The following is a 14,274-nucleotide window of genomic DNA, read 5'->3' as shown; positions in this document are numbered from 1 at the left end:
GCCCTATAACCCAGAAGTGCGTCCTGATCACATGACCGGAAGGAACGACATGCTTCCAGGATGAAGAAAAGGACTTTTTACCTGACCCAGAAGTGATAGCGAATCATGGACTGTAGGGTTGGAACCACTTCCGGGTCAGGGGATATAAAAGGACTGTGGGAAAGCCCAGACACTGAGCTGAGCTGGGCGGAAGGGTGGCTAAGTGTCTGGGAGAGGAGGATTGAGGATTGACTATTGAGTATTGTATATTGATTATTGAGTGTTGTATGAGTAGTGTGGAGTGGAGGGTGCTTAGTGCATGTATTTACAATAAAAATAAGAAAAGTTATACTTTTACCTGGTGTTTGGCATGGTACCTGAGGGTTCAAGGGAGCAATAGTGCCCCCTACTGCTACAATTGTTACAACAAAAATTTTGAAGGTTATATACAAGGCAATCTATATGAAAAAGTGTTATAGTAATTTTTTAACACTCAAAACAGTACCTGGAGTTGCTGTTATGTAAGGTTGCAAATCTTCACACTGTTCAGAACCAAAATGGGACTCATCTTTTTGGTTTACTGAGGCAAGATATTCATGAACCACTCTTTCCACTTGAGGTCTAAAAATCCGGTGAATTTTAGGATCTACAACCTGAGTTATTATCCGATCAACTCCAGCCTCAAGCATTCCTGATCTGAAAGAAACATTAAGAACATCAAAACCTTTGGATATAAATGCCTTATTCTCGTCTTTAAATTAAAATACAGATGTTCATTTTCAAATGTTATGTAAAATATGACTGTTTAATTGGTGGCGAAGACATTATTTTAAAGATGCATTATTACCAAAGTCAAAAAACTAGATTCGTAAGAAAAATATGATGGTAAACGCATAATTAGCAGGAAAGAAAATCCTTTCAGTTTTCACTTACTGCACAGTAAGGTGCATTCTAATACTCATAATGAATTTATAAGTTAATCTCAAGTTTCCTTCTTTATTTACATATTTCCTTATTTAGGAAATAGTCAGGTTTCAAATGTACTCTCTCATATGGAAGTTTTGTGTAAAGAAAAAAAAAATCACTGTTTGAAACAATCACCTGGATTTAATGACATTTACTAGAAAACGACTGAGCCAGTGACATCACTGGTGTAGTACTGAGCTGGTGGAAGAACTCAGATTCTAAGAATCAACAAGGTGGTACGAACTATGACATGCTTGGCCAGCCTGTTCTTTAAAACTGTTGAGAAAAAAAAGCCAAAGTGTCAGTGAGTAGTTTCCTATATCATCAAAAAGAACTTAACAGAAACACTGAGCCACACTTACTAGCTGAAATACCCGGCGTTGCCCAGGAGGAAAATAAAGTGTTTTTTTTTTTTTAATTGTTTGAGAAAAAAAAAACACAACTTTAAAAATAAAAATAAATTATCAAACAATAAAGACTAACTAATGTGCTTGTCTTGCGGTCTTGTATGTATGTTATCATCCTGTTGACGCTTGGAACCAGCCAACTCTATTTAATTTCAAAACCAACAGGGGCACAGTGGTGCTCAAACATAAAGAATGATGGCAGTCACTTCCAGTTCGCCCTCTGGTGGTCATTCTAAGTGTCAACTGGATGACAACATGCATACATGACTGCAAGATCACCCACCACCCTACCCAGAAGGGGGTGGGTTAGAGTTGATTTCACCCTTCAGTATTTTCAATCGACCAATGAGAAACATGTGCACCAAGTTTCATGAAAATCGCTTTAGCCGTTTGGAAGTGATGCTGGAACATAAAAATATAAATACATACACATACACACATACATTGACTTTTATATATACAGTAGAGTCTTGCTTATCCAACCTTCGCATATCCAACATTCTATATTATCCGACGTCCCACCGCAAAAAAAAAAAAAACAAAAAAAAAAAACGCATCAATCGGCAACAAGAACTGCAAGTTGCGAGCATGAGCGTAGTCTATTTTTTGTTGCTAAGTTCATTTTTTCAGTTAAATTTTTCTGTTGTTTTGTTGTAAAACATGATTACAGTGGATTATGTGGCTGGCCCTCTCTGGCATGCGTGTGTGTATGTGTGTGTGTGTGTGTGTGCGTCTCTCACGCGTCTCCAACGCGTGTGCGCGCACGTGCGTATGTGTCTCTCTCTCTCTCTCTCTCTTGCGCGTGCATGTGCATGTGCCTGTCTGTCTGTCTCTCTCTCTCTCTCTCTCTAACGCTGCACAGGGAGACTGAACACTTGCGGAAATCATCAGCGCGCACAAACCGAAAGGGAAACTGGCTTGTTCCTATACAGAGGCAAAAGTTTGGCGAACTTTTTGGTCAAAACCCAAATTGTACATGTTCAGAGATGTTCGTGAACTGAGGTTCCACTGTATTAGGCTCGTAATGTGTAAACTTATAACATAGTTTGATGTTTAATAGGCTTTTTCTTAACACCTCCCATTATCCATCATTTTCGCTTATCCGACGTTCTGCCGGCCCGTTTATGTCGGATAAGCGAGACTCTACTGTATATAGACAATGGTTTGCTTTCATTCATTAATTGCCTTTCTTCTTACCATTATGATAGCAGTGCAATAATTGTCCAAATATTGCTACAGATGGTGTAGCACAGTTCGTTGCAACACTGCTTTTATATAGTCAGAGGATTTGTAAATAATAAACAAACGTTATAACACCTATAGCAATTGTTTGCATCAACTTTCAAAGATTATTAAGTTCCAAGGCTGCAGAAAAGCTGTAACTTCTTAACCATTTACTTTTTGTTAAAATTCTTGGGAACTTCTTGGGAAAATTACATTATTTACAGCTTTTGGCAAACTAAATTTGTTTATTCAATCTTTAGCAGTTTACTGTTTATAGAAAATTATTCGTGCCAAAATAAAAATTGATCCAATGTGTTAACTACTTTGAAATGCAATATATATGAAAGTTGGACATTTAATTTTGGCACAGTTTTATCATGTAATAATTAAAACCACATCAACCAAATGATCAATTGCTTCTCACTATTACATACAATTTACATGCAAATTTAAAATGTAGTACAATGCCATACTGTATTTTAATTCATGTTCATAGATCACGTCATAATGGAAAGCAACGCAGCCATATTCCATTGCACTTAGTGCCCATGTTTTATTGCATTTCAATTCAAGACCACACTTTAATCATGCCAAACTTAAATGTAACCAGATCAGCGTCAAAATATAGGGCAAGTGGTTTTGATAGTTAGGGAAAGAGGTGTTCCAATCACCAAATATATATATATACACACACACACATACACATCTTTTTTCTAATTTTGGTTCTGTACATTACCACAATGAATTTTAAATGAAACAACTCAGATGCAGTTGAAGTGCAGACTTTCAGCTTTAATTCAGTGTGGTGAACAAAACTACTGCATAAAAATGTGAGGCAACTAAAGCATTTTTTTAACACAATCCCTTCATTTCAGGGGCTCAAAAGTAATTGGACAAACTAAATAACTGGAAATAAAATGTTCATTTCCAATACTTGGTTGAAAACCCTTTGATGGCAAGGACAGCCTGAAGTCTTGAACTCATGGACATCACCAGATGCTGGGTTTCCTCCTTTTTAATGTTCTGCCAGGCCTTTACTGCAGCGGCTTTCAGTTGCTGTTTGTTTGTGGGCCTTTCTGTCCGAAGTTTAGTCTTCAACAAGTGAAATGCATGCTCAATTGGGTTAAGATCAGGTGACTGACTTGGCCATTCAAGAATTTTCCACTTCTTTGCTTTAATAAACTCCTGGGTTGCTTTGGTTGTATGTTTTGGGTCATTGTCCATCTGTATCATACAGTAATACTACATGAACATTCTCTTTGGGTATTTTCCATGTTTCAAACATTCTTTTAAACACCACAGAGAGTGCAGCACCCGAGTGTGATCCAGAGTATTCTTGGACGTGCAAGATTGCTTTCTGCAATTCAAACCTGCGGTCGATTCACTGAGCAGTTAAACTAAGCATACTAATAGCACTCATATTAGATGTCAATATATCAGTGGTAAAGCTTATGGCTGTGACATCTTCAGCAAGGAGTTTGTGCACATGACTTTCCACAATCTTATGTAACTCTGGAAGCACTATGTCAGAAAAATAACGGCGACCGAGTATCTGGTAACGGGGCTCAAGATACTCAAGCAGCCTTCGAAATCCCGTTATCTTCTACAACAGAAAATGGCTGATTGTCCAGAGCAATATATTCCATCACCTTTGCAGTAATTGTTTCAGCTTTAGGGTTATCTTTATCAAATTTCTTTGATTTTTCAAGTAACTGATCAACACTTTGAGCAACTGCAGTTTTTGATTTTGTGTGCGGTGGCGCATGCAGGATTCTCCTCTTTTGCTCTGAGGAATTCTGTATATTTGTCAGGATGGCGTGTCTTCAAGTGTGTAATTAAGTTGGTGGTATTGAAATTTCGCACTTTGGTCCCTCCACGCAAAACATTCGTCGAACAACTGTTGCATATGGCATATTTTTTGTCACTCTCACTCACTTTGAAAAACTTCCATACCAGAGACATTTTCGCACAGTAGCCCAGCGTCGCCTAAACGTCTGGCACATCCGGAACACAGTGAATGTTTCATCAATATGGGTTCAAATTATCGGTCCAATTTAGTCATCAGTCCAATGCGATAAAATTATTTTAACCCATTATCTGCCGATACAGATATAAATCCGATATTATCGTGCATCCCTAGTTGGAAACCCTTGGAAATTAATGTGAAACAATGTAACTGAAGTATGTTTCCCATTTAAATTGGACATTGTTAAGCTGATTGGAGTGTATAGCAACTTTCCAGTTGAAATCAATGACCTCCTGATGAACTGGGATACAAATGTGAGGAGACACAGAACCAAATTTACTTAGCCAACCTTCATTATGGCAAAGAAAAGAGAACACTCAATCCAAATGAGGGAGAAGTGTGTTGCCCTTTATAACTCAGGTAACAGTTATAAAAACATAGCTACTTGCCTGAAAATGCCCATTTCAGCAGTTAGGGCAATAATAAAAAAAAAAAAAAGTGGTTATCAATTGGAACTGTGACAAACTTGCTTGGAAGTGGACCCAAGTTTATTTTATCCACACGGTACTGTGAGAAGGATGGTAATAGAGGCAATAATATCTCCAAGGATCACTGTTGGAGAATTGCAAGAAAAACTGAATTTCTGGGGTCATCAAGTCTCCAGAACCACCACCAGACAGCATCTCCATGCCAACAGATTATATGGAAGGTATGCCAGATGCCAGAAAGGAGCCATTTCTGTCAGTTATCCACAAACATAAACACCTGGAGTCTGTAAAATGTTACTACAACTTTGACTGGAACCGTGTTCTATGGCCAGATGAAACAAAAATAAAACTTTTTGGCAATAAACACGCAAAGTAGGTTTGGTGTAAAAAGAAGGATGGCTATAATGAAAATGTTGTGGGGCTGTTTTCCTGCAAAGGCCCTGGTAACACTGTTAGGGTAAATGGCATAATTGATTCCATGAAATATCAGGAAGAGGAGAGGAGAAATATCATCTGAGAGGAGTACTATTTGTACTATTCATACAAATCACAACTTGGCTAAAACGCAACTGTCTTCCAAAGAATTACACAACTAGAGATCATATCCTTCTCTAAATTTATCTGGTTTCTTAGATGAGGTCAATGTGGCCAATTTACACTGTATACTGCAAATACAGGGTTGACTGAAGAATCTGAGTATACTATGGTGCTGATAACTGACCAAAGATTAGCTCCTGTATACTAAAATAAGTGAAAAGTTTCTAGCATAAGTGGCTCATAGTGTACTTTCATGTTTCAGTCAATATGGATGCCAAAAAAGCAAAATAATTTATCATGCTATATTTGAATTTCTAACACTACTGAACAATTCAATTCATATGCCACCGTGAAGAGATGGGCACCAGAATTCTTTCATGGTAGGATATCTCTGGCATATTTCCACATCTACAACAAAAGAAAATGATGCCCTTATAATCTGAATCATAATGATGAATTGAAGACTAATGCTGCATAAATCACAAGAAACTACACTGATCAGTTACAGGTCAGATGAACCCATTCTTCACAAACTAAACCTCAGCAAGATCAGTGCAAAATGGGTGCCATTAATGTAGGCTCCAGAAATGATACACAACCATACCCATTTTCAATGTTCAAATGGAGAATTTTTAGCCATCTTAATTTTAAGAGTATTTCACGGCTGCAAATGTAAATTCAATACATCATTAGGGTACAGAGGGCAAATAACAACTGAAACAATGGAAGCATGGCTATTTTTATTTCAACCTTGAAAAAAATTGTCTTGCTGCCACTAGTCTGATTTGATATAATTCAATAATAATGTGAACAATCTGTATGATGCAGAGGGTGTACTCCGTATTGATTACATACTACAAAAGGATCACTTTAGTGGTCAATGTTACACCGATCTGCTTTGGCCTTTGTGAGGTTACTCCACTCACACTGCATGGGATGCGCTGCAAAGCTTTGTATTTTACGAGATGCCACACTGACTCTTTTCTCCAGACCTGTCAATGCACTGTTTGTCTTCTAATCAAAACTGCTACAGCAGCGTGCAAATGTTTAGGTACCTACGCTTAAGTGAGCACCAAAAGGCATAAAGTTAAAAATGACACATTTCTTTAATATTTTAACCAAGATTACGTTTTTATTTCCATCATTCACAGGTACAAGATACCAAAAAATAGAAAAGAGCCCTAAGCGAAAATTTGGACATCCATCGTGGTCAGTACTTCATAACACCCCCTTTAGTAAATATCACAGTTTGTTAACAATTTTTGTAGCTACCTAAGAGTCTTTCAGTCCTTACTTGGGTTATTTTCACCCATTCGTCCTTGAAAAAAGGCTCCTATTTCTGCAAGATTCTTGGGCTGTCTTGCATGCACTGCTCTTTCGAGATCTACCCAGTTTTTCAATGATGTTTAGATTAGGGGGACTGTGGGGGCCACGGCAAAACTGACTTCTTGCACCTCTTGAGATATTCCACTGTAGATTTTGGGGTGTGTTTCGGATAATTATTTTGTTGTGGGACCCATCCTCTTTTTAACTTCAACTTTTTTTTACAGATGGTGTGATGTCTGCATCCAGAATTTTCTGTTACTTTTTTGAATCCATTATTCCCTTTACTAATGACATGCTCCCTGGGCCACTGGCTGCAACACAAGCCCAAAGCACAATCGATCCACCACCATGCTTAATAGTTGGAGAGGTGTTCTTCTACTGGAATTCGGCACCCTTTATTCTCCAAACATATCTTTGCACATTGTGGCCAAAATGTTCTATTTTGACTTCATCAGTCCACAGGAGTAGTTTCCAAAAATGCATCAGGGTTGATCAGATGTTCATTTGTAAAGAAGTTTATGGCTAGGATGCAGGAAAGGTTTTCTTCTGCTGACTCTACCATAAAGGTCATATTTGTTCAGGTGTCACTGCATAGTAGAACAGTGCACCACCACTCCAGAGTCTGCTAAATTATCCTGAAGGTCTTTTGCAGTCAAATACGGGTTTTTAATTGCCTATCTATTAATCCAATGAGCAGTTCTTTCTGAAAGTTTTCTTGCTCTTCCAACCCCAACTTGACATCCTTCATTCTTGTTAACTGCCACTTCTTGATAACATTACAAACTGAAGAAACAGCTACCTGAAAACACTTTGCTATTTTCTTGTAACCTTCTCCTGATTTGAGAACATCACCTATTTTATTTTTCTTAGTGGTAGGCAGCTGCTTAGAGGAGCCCAAGGCTGCTGATTTTTGGGACAGGGTTTGAGGAGTTAAAGAATTAATACAGCTTTGCAATTTGCATCACCTGTTGTCTCCTAATGAGGACTATGAACAAGCCATAGCTCGAAAAAGCTAATTAAGGTCTGAGGCCTTGGTAAAAGTAATCCAAGACCACAAATATCTTGGGGTGCCCAAACTTTTCCTTTTTTAACTGTATAATTATACAAAACAAAAACAATACACTAATCTTGCATAAAATGTTGAAAAGGAATGTACCATCTTTAACTTTATGCCTTTGGAGATCAGTTGATCTTCTGCTAATTTAACTATTCACAGTAACAGATACTTTAAGCAAGGGTGCACAAATTTGTGCATGCCACTCTACCTCTACAGGAAGCACTTGCTGTGGTTTCATAATACAGACAGGAAAATAGCATTTACGAGTTACAATGTAACATTCACATTTCATCTCATTCATAAACTAAAGAATAATAACCAACATAATTTTTGTGGTCAAACTACATTTGGAGATGAGGTACAGATTTAATGTGTTTATTTTGCCTTTAATGAGAAAAATGTTATGCTTGATTGCTTTTTGCACAAACAAAGTAGCAAATCAGTCCCATCTTCACATTACTTCCAAAAGAGGGGTACTAAGAGTGCTACAGCATCGCCAACCAGAGGACACAGCAACAAAAGCATATAATAATATTATGTTTAAAATATATAACACTGGTTATGAGAGCTGTGCTCTCAGATTACTCCTGTAAGGAAGGATATTTACAGATAAGCTAGTTCTACTAACTAATCATAGTGCCAATGAGCAGCAAAGTGCCACATGTTGATTAGCAGGTAAGAATTAAACTGTACTTTCTGTATATGACAATTATGATCCTATAATCCTATAAACCTATAAAAGGCTGAAAACAAATTCATAGGAACACAATAAAGTGGAAAAGTGAGTTAACTTCGGCACAGTAGTTGCAACAGAAAGACAAAACATTTGAGAAGCATTTCAAATATTTGTAAACGTTATAAACAGTGTTTGCAAGGAGTATGTTGAAAAATAAAATCAGTTTAACTAAATGGTATTTCTCTAACAGGTTGAGTTCAAAATGTTTTGATTATCCATTATAAAGACGGTTCACTGTAAAAGAAAAAAATAAAATTTAAAAACACCTTAAACGTAATTGCACATGCTGTTATTTCCCAAGTTCCTGTTTTTACGAAATTCATACAACAAATTTACTGTACATAGTGGTTATTTATTAAAGTTTCCCTGATTAAATGGGCATTTGAGTCCAAGGCATGTAACTTGTGATGGATACACATTCCACTTACAGTTGGTTATTGCTTTGAATGTTGTACTCCCATAAACTATGTCTCTCTATTATAAAAAAAATCCTGGAGAGAAACAGTAGGGCGTCGAGACGTGATCTTCACATTAAGATGATGGAAGACAGTTAAAAGACCTGCGAGGCCCTTAAACATGAGACATTGTGCCAAGAGATTGACCCAGGACCATCTCGCTATGACGTAGAACATGAGATTCTTGCAAGACATGCCCTACTTAGGATCAATATCAAATAAGACAACAGGGCAGCAAAACATTCAGTCGTGTGAAGGATTTGAGCACACACAGATCCAGGGTCTCAACGCATATAAAGCGTATAAGGACAATACGTTATAAATGAAACATCAATGACTAAGCGAAGAAGAAAGCAACGCGGAGAAAAGAGACTCTAAAGCTTTGGAGAGAAAAAAAGAGCAAAAAAGAAAAAATAATCTAGGTGCAAATTCAGAAAATAAGGAAAGTAATTATCAGCCCATAACAAGTGGAACTGAAACAAAGCACATCCAATCGGGCTCAGAATTAAAAGACAAAGTAGAAATTCATAAATACATTCACAAACGGCGCTATACACATGCAGAGCAGATTATGAAAGCAGTGTAATTCGAAAGGCAAAAAGAAAATAGCGTTTGTGTGATGCAAATGTGGAGAAAGTTAAAGAATATGAAAGCAGGAAAATAAGAAAGTACAAAAACAAAAGTAAAGATCACAGTAGCGCAAACAAACGGAAATTATTACTCGAAAAAGGGAAAAGGTGTCACGGAAAAAAAAAGCAGGACAAAGCAAGGTCAGAAATAAAAGACAGAGTAGAAAACAAAGTAAAACATCATAAAGAGGTTACAAAACAAAGGGACCAAACACATGCAGAGCAAGATACAGAATATGAAAGCAGAAAAAAACGAGTGTCAAAAAAAGAAAGTAAACGTCGCATTAGCACAAAAAAAGAGAAATTATTACTCAGAGAAATAACTAAAAGGCGAACAGAGATCGAATATATTGACATAGGTGATATGTCAGAAGTATGTAAATACTGTAAGGCTTTGAAGTTTAAGGCTGGGTTTATACTTCACGTGACAGGACGCATGCTGCAGCAGATGCTCCTGCTACGCAAGCGTTGTACTGTTTATACTCGCGTGCGTACTTTACGTAAATCTGGAGGAATCCACCAGGTGGCAGTGCGAGATATTATCACGGTGAGAACAGGTCCGGCTTCTCTGTGTTGTGAATTGCCTATAACAGCCATTAAATTACGATGACACCTTACCGCAATATCTCTGAAAAGAAAGTTTAATGATTAAATCCATCAATCCAGGGATGTGTCCATTCCAGCAAGCATTGGGCATGAGTGAGAAACAATCCCTGGACGAGGCCTCAGCTCATCACAAGGTGAATACAAGCACACACATACACTTGCGTCATTTTAGCGGCACCAAATCCCCAAATCTGCATATGTTTGGAAGGAAACTGGAGCACAGTGTGGAATCCAAGCAGGGAATACCAGCGACATGACTGCCTGCGAGACATCAGTGCTACCGCTCCGCCACCGTGTCACCCCCATGTGTGTAATTATTAACAATATTCATTATTTAAACAAAATTAACGATTTATCTGTAAAATGTAGCATACACACTTTAATAGATTTCATCATGAAAGTGATATCTCAAGTATAAATCTAAAGATTCTAAATGTGCAGAGAGTTGGAATATCAAACATTTAATGTGTTCTGTGAGGTGATCTGTTGCTGCTTACCATAGCGATTAAAAACTGGGATGACGTTTACAACGGTCTGCTTTAATGATAAAGTAAACTATGAGGTTAAAGTGGCCATTTCGAGATTAAAGCCAAAATTTCCACTTTAATCACAAAATAAACGTTCTCACCATGTCCGTAATTTTTTTTGTCTGTGGCTCAAATACAGCCCTGTACATTATGTTGCTGTTGTGAAGTTGGAAAAAAAAAAAAAAAAAAAAAAGACGGCACAAAAGATGGTATGTAAGACTTTTAAAATGAATCGTGTCATTACGATCGGGAATATACGACGCTTGACTATAAAAGCACCACGAATGCATCTGTATGGTCGGCATTTTGCTTCACCACATCGAACCATTCATCAAACATCGAAGTGCGCACATCGATCCCTGCAGGATCTGCATAGAAGCTTTCTGTCACATGTCGATAGTAAACAGAGACTCTGTCACGTTCTGACTTTTATCATACTGCACATTCACAACTTTTTGCTGGTACTGCAACTCGCGCATGCGTCGCATTAATTTCTGAGGACCTTCTCAGAGGATGCATGAAATGAACGTTGGGAACGCGTGGCAGCCATGATGCGGGCACATACGCGTTCTGAGCATGAAGTATAAACGAGCCCTAAGTCAGAGAATTTCAAAAACGTGTTTTACCTCACATGCATTTATTGGTTACTTTGCAAAAATATTTATTGGTTACTCTGCTGATGATGTACATCGCTTTGTTTGTGCTGAAATTCCAAACAGAGAAACCTATCCTGAATTATGGTACAAAGTCGTTAAACACATGTCTCACTGACCTCATTTAAAAGATTCAGCATATTGGGACTCGAAAGATTCCAAATTTTGTTTTTACATAAGTTCTGAAATAAAAGTGAAACTAATGAAATAGCAACAATTCAAAGAAAAAAAAAATCTTAAAAGTGTGTATCCGGAAAACCAAACACAGGGGTTGGCAAGCGAAGCGAGCAGGGGGCAAAGCCCCCTAGTACTGCATAAAGTAGATTTAAAAACTCCAAAAATACTCTTTTCAAGCAGTACCCTCCCAATAAGCACAAATTTAGAATGACATTCCACTATCACTGTCACTTTGAATTTAAATACCTGCATGAGTTTGTTTCATTGATTGCAGAATTAAATGAGAACAAGGGCAGATAAAAACTTGTCATAAAAAGAAAATTAAGAAAATTACATTAAAAAGCTGTAGAGAAAAGCCAAGCAAAATGACACCTTTTATTGGCTAACTAGAAAGATTACAATATGCAAGCTTTCAAGGCAACTCAGGCCCCTTCTTCAGGCAAGATATACTGTAAATTAAAAGAAAAGAGGTCTAAGAGAATAAAATGATTTGATATGGAGAAAGCACAAAAACAGACATAATTATCTCTTCTAACAAAAATGTTAAGTGTAAAATCAGTCCAGTTAATTAAACAAAGATTAACTCTAGGAATCTGCTTGTGGAACTGATTGTGTATAAAACCTGTAACCAGAGATATTGGCCAGGCTTCAATTTTTGGAAACAACATCAAACAGAAACAAATAATCTTTGCTGTAGTGTAGTTATTTTGAGCTCTGACTAAATATACAATCAATAAGGCTGTAAGGTAAATTATGGAAAAAAAGAAAAACAGAAACTACCTTCAGATGTATTGTGAAAGGTGTGCAGGTATCAATTAGGGAAAAGAGCTAAAGTGGGAATAATTTAACCGCACATTTGATACAGATGGTTTATAAAATTAATGTATAGATGGATGTAAACTGCGTGGTAATGGACATTGTAAACAACGAAAATTACATTTGCCATACTGCTTATAACAGATATTATAGAGATGATTAACTTAGGCTTATGTTAACATAACTGATTCCGAAACCTTAGACAGATGCTCTGTAAAACATTTACTACGTAGTGCCCCCATTTAACATTTTAAGATGACCTAAAGATCAAAACAAATCGACTCCAAGATAAAAAAAAAAAATCACATAAAACTGAAGTATAAAACTTACTGCAGAACAAGCTGTCGGATGTTGTTCCTCAACTGGTTCTTATTCAAGTGGGGACTCCAAGTATGATTAGAAAGATGATTGGATACAAAATTGTCAACGCGCTGCCTTAAGTTCAAATACGCAGGCTACAAGAAGCAGAAAACAGATATAAATCATCATCGCCATGGAAAATGACATACACACGCATCGTCACACACTAGCTGTGGCCAGTTTCGGAGTCAAATTAACACCTAGAATTCTTATCACTAACCAAATTAATGCAGCCTCTGTTACAATGCTGAAGTGTTTATACAAACCTTAGTGTCCACATCAGCCAAGCAGTCTCTTCTAAACTGGTCGAACAGTCCCTGGCTCTTCAAATGATTCACAATCATGGAAACTAGCTTCGGGTCTCCAGGTGGTAAACCAGCCATGATGCCTTTTTTGTCTCCTACAGCTTGCTTGGGTTTTCGATTAAAAATTAAATTAGCTGAAAAAATCCAGCACACAAACAAATATGCGAAAACGGTTCAGTCGACCATCGTACAGCTGTTATGATTCCCTGTGTCCCTGGAACCGCACGAGCCGGAAGTTGACAGAAGCCAACAAATGACGAATCGCAAAAAGAAAACAAGATGAGCGCTCGAACTGTGGACTTCGCTTGCAATCGATGGCGACAGCGACCTCTGGTGATCCTCAATTCGGAATGTAGTGGACTGAGCAACGTTTCGTCTTTTGGCCAATACACTCCTTTTGGCAAGCAGTCGAAGTTTCCACATTTAACAAGAAACATCTCTTCACATTATTAAACAAAAGCCTCTAAAACAAAGCCATTCTAATTAAAAAAAATAGAAACTTTGTATAAGAAGTTCCTGGATATATGATTTTGTGAAGATAGACAACAATACACCTGTGGATACATTTGTTGCTCAGTCATTTTAGGGATTTTTTTTTTTTTTTTTTGCGTGATAGAATGTCGTCATGGCCACCTCAAATCCTTAACAGCTGATTCGAGTTACAATGGAGAAGTCCTTTTTGGATTGGGCATGGCATCCAGTTTCCTTTGGAAACTCCAGCTTTCTGACACTTTTGAAAACCATGCAGTTCACGTTATATTGAACCCTTGTAAGTGCAAGTGTGTGCATGTGTATAAGTATGCCTGGATGTTGACTGGCATTCCATCCAGAGTTGGTTCCTGCCATATTCCTAGCCTTAGCAGTAGAAGATCCAGCTGCACATGCATTTTTAACAGAAAACATAGGCTGAGACTGCGGTGGGTTGGCACCCTGCCCGGGTTTGGTTCCTGCCTTGTGCCCTGTGTTGGCTGGGATTGGCTCCAGCAGACCCCCGTGACCCTGTGTTCGGATTCAGCGGGTTGGTAAACAGATGGATGGATGGATGGAACATAGGCTGAGA

General features: G+C 37.7%; 1 protein-coding gene across 3 annotated transcripts in view; it reads right to left on the bottom strand.

The window, feature by feature from the left end:
* The window catches only part of bod1l1 (biorientation of chromosomes in cell division 1-like 1), a 170,440-nt gene extending 156,980 nt beyond the window's left edge, over positions 1 to 13,460 (bottom strand). For 2 of the 3 annotated variants that reach the window (XM_051928654.1, XM_051928653.1), the window contains exons 1-3: positions 13,176 to 13,459; positions 12,880 to 13,004; positions 485 to 675 (exon numbers count right to left, since the gene is read on the bottom strand). In XM_051928654.1, coding sequence (XP_051784614.1) covers positions 485 to 675; positions 12,880 to 13,004; positions 13,176 to 13,292 — 433 coding nt within the window. In that variant the 5' untranslated portion in view covers positions 13,293 to 13,459. Of the gene's footprint in view, positions 1 to 484; positions 676 to 12,879; positions 13,005 to 13,175 lie in introns of all 3 variants that reach the window. The other variant, XM_051928655.1, reaches the window with a different exon arrangement.
* Between the last annotated feature and the right edge of the window lie 814 nt (positions 13,461 to 14,274).

Source organism: Erpetoichthys calabaricus, chromosome 5, assembly GCF_900747795.2.
Source record: "Erpetoichthys calabaricus chromosome 5, fErpCal1.3, whole genome shotgun sequence".
NCBI lineage: Eukaryota > Metazoa > Chordata > Cladistia > Polypteriformes > Polypteridae > Erpetoichthys > Erpetoichthys calabaricus.
This window is presented reverse-complemented; position numbering and strand designations above follow the sequence as displayed.